Source organism: Athene cunicularia (assembly GCF_003259725.1).
Source record: "Athene cunicularia isolate RWA chromosome 18 unlocalized genomic scaffold, athCun1 chr18_part1, whole genome shotgun sequence".
NCBI lineage: Eukaryota > Metazoa > Chordata > Aves > Strigiformes > Strigidae > Athene > Athene cunicularia.
The window spans coordinates 13,594,836-13,603,807 of record NW_020799123.1 but is presented as its reverse complement, the minus strand read 5'-3'; the positions used below and the strand labels follow the sequence as shown (position 1 = coordinate 13,603,807).

Below are 8,972 nucleotides of genomic sequence, written 5' to 3'. Positions count from 1 at the left end.
CGGCGACGGTGCTGCCGGTCTCGCTAGTATCGAGCGGCGGACCAAAGCCGCGATGGCGTCAGGAAGCGCAGGACTGTGAGGCGGCAGAGCGCGAGCTGGCAGGGTGGGGTAGAGCGGCGGAACCGGGTCGCGGACGAACCGAGCTGCCGCCATGGAGCTGAGAGTTGGGAACCGGTACCGGCTGGGCCGGAAGATCGGGAGCGGCTCCTTCGGGGACATCTACCTGGGTAAGGAGGGTGGGTCGCTGGGTACGTTCCCGGCGGGTCTGGGGCTCTGTGGGGAACATCCCGGTCGGGCTGGGGTGGGCGCTGCCTCGTTGCCGTGCCCGCTCCCAGCCCCCGGCGCCGTTGGGCTGGCGTAACCCCCGGGACCTCATTTTACCCCGGCTGGAGCTCAGGCAGCGCTCCTGTCCAAAAAATGCCCTTTAGAATAAAGCACCTTGCTCAGGGCACAGCAGCAGCAATTTAGTATTTCGCTGGCATCATGTCCTAATTTCTACATTGTAGAAATCGGGAATTCTGGCTTGTTTAGCTGCTTCTTCCCATTGTTGTCTTGTGACCTTGGGCACCGTTAATCTTCTCATCTGTAAAATGGAGATAGGGATGTAAATCCCCTTATTTTTGGGGAGGGAACCACCCAACAGAACCCACCACGTTCAGAAAAATGTTTTTTCAAAGAGAGGTGTCTCGGGGTTAGATGGCACTGCAGTGGACTAGAAAAAATTGCTGTCACAAGGATGTTTGTTTCTCCTGCGAGGCCTAAAGAAATTACACAACTACGAATGACTAGTTTGCAGTTGAAAAAGCCCCTAAAATCTTTCAAAAAATCATTATAGTTTGGCCGTCCTGTTGCTTGAATGTTGCCCTAACATCTTAATGCATGTATCTTATTCTGCTACTGTGATTTCTACACAACTGTAAAATTTGCAGGATTAACATTATCTTTGCCTGTCCGTTTATGTAGCTCTATCATAATGGCTCAGTGCTTCTAATTGACAAGCAGTGGTGGGTACAAGGTTTGAAAGCAAGTATTTTTAAAATATCACTACATTCTCCAGACTCTCAAACCATAAGAAGTGGGTTAAATCGAGAGAAATATAAATTTTGTATCCTGCCGTATAGAAACGGGTATCTTGGATTTCGAAAGTGTGGTAACTTAGAAAAGGAAGTCAAAAAGCAGGGGGAGGTGGAACTTGCAGGAGCTAAGGTATGTTAACTGCATATGCCTGGATGGTAAAAACAGCGTCACTGGGTAACATACGTGGTATGTTCGCCAGCGTACGCAGTGTGAGTGGTGTTTTTTCATCCTAGGCAGCAGTGCTTCATGTTGCAGCACACAGCTGGCATTCCAAAATAATGTTAGCTAAAGCTGCTTGTTCACAGATAATGAAATACGGGTTATCCGTAATAGAGATCATATGCTTTATGAAAAATTCGGTTTTATAGCTGAAGGCATGTGGTTGCCTAAAAGCAGAGAAGATTATTCTTTCCCTGTAATGCTTGCGTAAAAGATTGAAGACTATTGTGAGAAAGATGGTGGTAATGCCTGTGCCAAAGTCCTCATTAGCTACTACCATTGGGATTTTGGTGTGGAGATTAAGACAGCAGTTAAAATCTGAAAAATCTTAGATGAATTGAGAAACATCTACTTTAGCATTTGACTACTGCTCAGGTATATCGGTTCATATTGTCTATATAGTATAAATTTAAAGTGCAAGTAAAATAAACATTTTTTTTGTCACTTTTATCTTTATCTGTACAGCTCACACCTGTAAAGTTGCACGGAAATTGTTCTTTGTACTGCTGCCGTGCTGCATTTTGCAAAAGAAATCCTCAGTTTTGACCTATTCTTTTTATCTCTTAAGAGGCCATCATGGATTTCCTTTTAGGGCTTGCTGTGAATGTCTTGCCAGAGCCAGTAACTAGCAGAGAATTAGATGCCTGGAAGATCCAGCTAATGTCATGGGTTCCCTCTTTCCAGGGGAAATTACTGTCTTTCACGAACTGAAGCCTTTTGTAGACCTCCATTTGGTTTACCTATCACATAAAACAGAGATCCATGCTTTTTTGTGATCATGATATGTGGTGGTTTGGGCTTTTTAAAAACAAGTTTCTATTTGGTTGTTCAGACTGCACAGTAGAATAAAAGTGCCTTAAAATAGCTTCTGAAATTCTTTTGGAAGCCATGAATTATTATTTTTTTTAAGTACACATGCCTTTTGATAGCTGTTAGTGAGTTTGTAGATTATCTCAATGTAGATTTCCAGCTTGGTTTTACACTTTGAAAAGGAAGATTTGGTCATTTTTGCCCATTTCCAGTCCCCTTATATTTTTTTAATGTGGCTATAAGGGTGTTGAAGACGTTCCAGAGTAGAGGGGAGGGACCTTCTTTCTTTTAATCAGTTCTTTGGAATATGGAGCCAATGACTCTGTTGTTATTATCATAGTTCTTTCATATTCTTTCCTGTTTTTCCTCATACGTCAAAATATGTCTTCTGGAATTTGGAATGTCCCCAGCTTTGTTTGCTTAGAATGGCATGGTCTGTCGGACAGGATTTTGAAGCGTAAGGCACTTGTAAATGAAGGAGTGCAGACAACATAAAATAAAATGTAGGAATTTAGTGAAGCTGCATCTTTTAAAGTTATCCTCCAGAGGAAGATATGAAAGGCATGGATTCCCAGATATGCTGAATAGTATAAAATACAGACAATGGACCAGGAGGGGTGGGGAGGAGTCAGAGCAAGCGCTTGTTTTGTTGCTCCATCCATGAGGTCAAATAAATATGAGTCATGAAGGCATTGCAGTCACTATGTTTTCATGATTTTTGCATTAATGTATATATATATTTCTTAAGAATGAGTCTTGGGTTGTAAATGAGTTAAAATAATTTCCAAGGCTTTCCTTATGGTAGAGGATTTTGCAATTCCAAGTAATTGGGAATTTTGCCATTTAAAAGAAAATACTTTCACATCTAGACTCTTTTTTCACTTACAAATTGTGATTTCTCCTTATACTCCTTGTTAGTACTTTTTAATTGTTGGTTCTTCTCATAATACTGCTTCTCACTACTTCTCAAATATGTTTTCCTTAAAGGAAGCTAAGCTTATGGAGGTTGCAGAATTATTTTAGAAATTTTGTCCCAGAGTTTAAGTGGGAACAAAAGCCCCTACTTGGGGTCGAGCACTGAATTGCTTGGAAGAATTATTTCTATTTTTCACCATTGGTTTTGCTGAACTCAGATATTTTAAATTCATTGTTTAAATATGAAATCACCTGTCTTGAAGGAGAGGGTTTATGCAGAAGCAGAGTTCAGCTAAGGATCTTGGCTATCTTAGGTGATAAAGACTTCTTGGGAGGAGCAACTTTCCTAAGAAATTACCTACTAGGTCGAGACCATGATCAAGTAGTGGTTTAATACTGTATTGAGCAGAGTCTGATAACAGTAATACAAATCTTAGTCCTCCTGTGCAGTTTTTGCCCTAATCAAACAGAGAAATCTGCAGCTGTCTGTAAAGAGATGTGTCTTTTATCATACTCAGGCAGCAATTTGTGTCTGTTTTGGATAGGAAATGTTGAAGAGAAAAACCCAAAACCAAGCAAATTAAAACCCCAAAACAGCTGCATCTATTGCTGATGAGATGCTGTCTTCGATCCACACTTTCCTGATCTTGACTGCTGCAGGATTGGGGAGAGCAGGTAGTGAATTTAGGAATAAGCAAGAAAGGTCACAAGTTCTGTAGTTTAAAATCAAGTTTTTTATTTGGGTTGGGAAGGTCAGTATTAGATCAGAAGATAATGCCTTCCTTGTTGTATTGTTGATCTGTCCTTTCACATTTCTGGATTGATGTGCACTGTAACTCATTTAAAGTCCACCAAAACAATATATTAATAAATGGTGAAAACATTAGATTACCAATTGAAGTTTCCCATTGCTGCTACTGCATGATGGCCAAAGTAGCCATCGGAGATCTTGCCACCTATTACACCAGTTAAAAAGGAGTCATATGAGCCTTATTTTTCTTTGTGTCTTCCAGTTGTTAATGTTGATGTATGCTTATTGTACCTAGAGTGAGCTTCAAGTGATTTGTTTTCTTAAAGTGCATTGTGAAATGCCTAATAAATATCAACATTTGTGTTCACTTAGAACAACTCACTGTCCCAGCAACACTGCCTTAATATTCATGTGCTTGCACACAAAAAGAGATTTTATTAACTTAATAAAAATTAAAACAGTCTTGTGTGAACTCAGATAATTCCATGCACCATGGCTTTCTTGTGAAGTTATGACCATTTTGAGGTGTGGGGTGTTAGCCTGTCTTTGTAGCCTTGGTTAGTCTGACTTTATAGACAAAAGGCTGTGAAGCACTGAAGTAGCTCCTTAATCTCAGGAACAAGGTTTTGCAGTTATAATAGGTGAATACATTAGCTCACTACTGTGTAGTGGTAGAAGAAAAACAAATGGAAAAAACAGGTAAGCAGAAAAAATTATAATTGTGCATGTCTATACATACTTCTATACAAATAATGACAAGAGGTTTTGAACTCTGGAAGAGTTAAGGGAAAGCAAGGTAGGGTAGAAGTCTATGAAATCCTGAATATCATGGAGAAAGGGAGTAGCAGCTCCCTTTCTGTTTACTGTTTCTTTCCAAACAAAACGCAGTTCTCAGTTTAAATGACTGGGGGATCAGAGCAAACACTTGGTGATGTACTTCATGTGATCCTAAATCGTGAGGTCATGCAGAAAAGGGAAAGCCAAATTCTGCAAGTGGAAAGACTCAGTGATATGTCTAAAAAGTGTCACCTTTTGCCAATTCCTGTTTCCCTGTAGTTCCTAAGTTGCTTGGCTGTGAGAGTGCATATTTTCTTGACTCTTTCTTTTTAAGAATGACAGTTTTTCCCTACATACGTTGAAAGTTTGGAAGTGAACAGGTAAGCCAGTTTTCCAGTCATTTGATTCCTGAAACAAGAATTTAATGAGATTTTTTTTAAAAAGTTTTTGAGAGAACAGATTATTGATTCTAGATAACCTGCCTCCCAGTCAGATAAAATCATAAGGTGTCAGAATACATCTGGAGTATGTTGATGCTTAGGGAGGTTGTAGTCTCTGTTTCCAAGGCATAATAGGAGGTGATCTAAATTCCTAGCATTTCTTAGGTTGGTAGGGATACATGCCACACCCGTAAACATCCATTCTGAGCACTTTCTCCACAAACTGGAAGTGGAAAGATACCCCTTAGAAGATGCAGTTGCTAGGGTTTTTTGGAATGGAATAGCAGAAGTTTTGACTTTCTGTGCTACAGTGTCTAATAGTTGTCTCTTAAACTGCTAGTCTGTTGTAGAGAATTGGTAAGGCTTCAGAAGAGTTTTTAGGTAGTTGTGGATGAAAGTACTCAATAATCTCTGTATGTTTACCATTGAGAAGTAGTTTGTCGATATTTGTTTTGTTTCAGTCTTGACAAAGAAAATGCATCTTAAAAAATATTTTGACCAGTGTTTTAAATTCTTCTGGTTTTAGGAACTGATATTGCTGCTGGAGAGGAGGTTGCAATTAAGTTGGAATGTGTGAAAACCAAACATCCTCAGCTCCACATCGAGAGTAAAATCTACAAAATGATGCAGGGTGGAGGCAAGCAAATTATTTTCCTTCTTCAGTGATTTAACTGGTTTTATGTCTTTGATGTATCTGCCACCTGAAAGTATTTAATGGTTAAGATCTCCTTTGACATAAAAGGAGAAGGTGAGAAAGATGACAGGGTCGGTAAAGAGGTACCTCAGCTCTTTTGTGAGCTATGTAGAGTAGCAGTTCCAAGTGCGTGACTACCGAACTTCATGGTAACCATTAAGATCCTCCAATGTTGCTCACAGTTCCATGATATTAAAATGTGAAAACCTTGAGCAATGTGGAACAAAGTTTGGTCCCATCTGGCAGTACACTGATTGACTTTTGTTTCTCACAGGTCAATGAAAGATGATAACCACTGTTTAACCTGACTTGCTTATTATAGTAGCACAATTCTGAACTTAGTAAACTCAGGTTAATTTTTAAGTATGTTAGTATTCTTTCTTCTAAGTTAAAATTATTTCCTTGCACTGGGAATTCTAGGACAAAATGATGTTAGTAGTAGAGAACAGGAGTGAAGCAACTTTGTAGCTACTGTGTGGTACTCTGATATGGTAACTCATAGATTTTGGAATTCTGCAAATGTAAGATTCCCATGCAGTTCTGGGATATAAACTCGGTATGGTTAAGTTTTGCTTTTGTTTCACAGTACCTTTAATTCTTCCTCAATTAGGCTGTACTTTGCATAAAGACTACATTCCACACTGTACCTCTAATGCAAAATACAGTAATCATACATCTGGAAACAGGTGATAATGTGTATTTGCATTTAGTTACTTTTATATCCTTGCCTCATTCAGTTGCTGTTTGTGTGTAACCAGAGTAGCTTTCATAGAGGAAAATGCTTCCCTTATGGGCTTACTAAGGCCATGATGGTGGGTTCTTTCTGAGGATGATTGCTGTGGAAGCAGGTGGTAGAAGGTTAAGCTTCCATCTGAATAAGGGTTTCTCTGTGAAGGGAATTCAGGAAAAAATAATGCATATCAAGTGAAGGCAAAAGTTTGAAATCAGTGAATTACATAATTTCACTTCCAAAATGCACAAAATTAGCTCAGAATAATGGCATTTGGCATTCTGAATAAGGCTACCTATGTGCAGGTTTAACTCAAAACATTTGAGCAATTCTGCAGTTCAGTGTGAAATAACTTTCCTGAGTTTCTCAATAAAGCAGGGCTGATTTTGGTTCTCTCAAGATGAATGTATAACACTTCTCATAAACCATGCTCCTTTGGTAGAGATTCATCCAACAGCAAATGCAGTGAAACTAGAGAAAAAGATGAGTATGAAGCAAGGGTGAAAGTTCATTACAAATTTAAATGGAAGAGATATGTATTTTATAGTGATCTTGTAGGCTTTGAAACTAAGAAGTTAATTTGTAAGACCTTCAGCAGTAATATTAATGGTTTGTCAGTGTGTTTTCAAATTTCCATTTTGCTCCTTATTGCCATCTTGGAAACTATATGAGTATTAATACTTGTAAAATACTTAAGGTTCAAATCCAGCAAAAAGCTTAAAATACTTTTGAAGTTACAAGCAAAGCACAAAGACTGGGGTGTTTCTGGGGAAGAGAAAAAAAAGGCTATTTTCAGAACTCTGTTGCCATAATTTTATATTGGTTCTGCTGTGAAATTACCAAACTTCTAACATTGGAATGGCTGAAGCTAACATAAAATACTAAGCTTCACTGTGAATACAAACATTCACAATAATGACCCTCCTAGAATTAATCTTAAGAGCCTTTATATTTTGTGTGTGTGTATGAACTGTATAAATCAAATTGTTATACTGAATAAACTTGTTTCCTCCTTTCTAGTGGGTATTCCCACAATAAAGTGGTGTGGAGCTGAAGGAGACTACAATGTAATGGTGATGGAGCTGTTGGGACCGAGTCTTGAAGATCTCTTCAATTTTTGTTCAAGGAAATTTAGTCTCAAGACAGTCCTATTACTTGCTGACCAAATGGTAGGAAACTGCTTTGTTGATCTTGATAGTGCAGTGTGTTGGGATATTGAAATTTCTTGAGAGATCATCACTATTTTATTTCTGTAATTTAGAGGTGAATAGGCTGTATCATTAGAGAAATGACTCGAAATAAGTCTGTTTCTGTAAATACCAACTGTCCCATCAAAAGTAATTAGAGTCTTAATTTGATTTTTAAAAATTGAACCTGTGCTATTTGCAAACCAGGTGTTGCACTGCTCAAAGATGAAGAAATTCCCCCAAGGAAGATTTTGGAAACAAATATAAAATAGACACAGAGAAAGAGCTGGAGAGAAGGTTTTTATCTATTGTCATCTAAATTATGTTCTCTTTATGCCCTCATATTTTAGAATTTAAAGTTTCTTTACCTCTTTTATCATTAAGACAGGGTTGCTAGTGTTTTTATATGGAAAAAAAGTGTATGCCCAGTTTCTTGATGATGGTGTTGGTTTTTTTTTTCTTTTCTCTCTCTTTATTTAGATTAGTCGAATTGAGTATATTCACTCTAAGAACTTCATCCACCGAGATGTGAAGCCGGATAATTTCTTAATGGGTCTGGGGAAGAAAGGCAATCTTGTCTACATAATAGACTTTGGATTAGCGAAGAAGTATCGAGATGCTCGAACTCACCAACATATTCCATATCGTGAAAATAAAAACTTAACAGGAACTGCTCGTTATGCATCCATCAACACTCATCTTGGAATTGGTGAGCTGGGGAAAGCAATAAATAGAAATTGTAAAAGTGTCAATGCATATAATTTTAGTGCAAGTAGATGTTGCTTTAGGGAGGCATGGAAGACAGTCCCTATTTCTGGCAGCGTGCTTGGCCTTGTATCTCTTGTTTGGGTGGGATTTGGTTAGTTTGCAATTCTCAGGAATTAGCACATTTATTTTAATAACTGCAAGGGTGATAGACTTTTTATTGTACTGGATTAGTTTATCATAGGCACAGTAAGTCTCAGCTGTCTCTTGTTTTTCTAAGGGTTTTTATGACAGTCTTGTTGCACAGTCTTTTGTTTTCCCAGTACAAAATGAAACCTAATGAGTCCACTTTTTTATGCTGTTGTAGAGCAATCTCGCAGAGATGACTTGGAGTCCTTGGGCTATGTTCTGATGTATTTTAACCTGGGCTCCCTCCCCTGGCAGGGACTGAAAGCAGCAACAAAGAGGCAGAAATATGAACGTATCAGTGAAAAGAAAATGTCTACACCCATTGAGGTTTTGTGTAAAGGATATCCTTGTAAGTTACTCTTTTGTGGCACTAGGCCTGTGTGTTCACGTTTCAGTGGTATTTCTTTTTTCTTTACACTGAGTTCTACCAGTCTTTTTCCTTTTTTTTTTTTTTTTTTTTTTTTGTTTCCTTTTCCCC

At 38.5% G+C, this 8,972-nt stretch overlaps 1 protein-coding gene across 6 annotated transcripts in view; it reads left to right on the top strand.

The window, feature by feature from the left end:
• Positions 1-8,972, top strand: part of CSNK1D (casein kinase 1 delta) — a 25,256-nt gene continuing 16,284 nt past the window's right edge. For all 6 annotated transcript variants that reach the window (XR_003399673.1, XR_003399672.1, XR_003399674.1 and 3 more), the window contains exons 1-5: positions 1-227; positions 5,516-5,626; positions 7,434-7,582; positions 8,081-8,309; positions 8,673-8,843. Coding sequence is in view for 3 of the 6 variants with exons in the window: in XM_026861186.1 (XP_026716987.1) it covers positions 152-227; positions 5,516-5,626; positions 7,434-7,582; positions 8,081-8,309; positions 8,673-8,843 (736 nt within the window). In the remaining 3 variants the exon portion in view is untranslated. The remainder of the gene's footprint in view (positions 228-5,515; positions 5,627-7,433; positions 7,583-8,080; positions 8,310-8,672; positions 8,844-8,972) is intronic.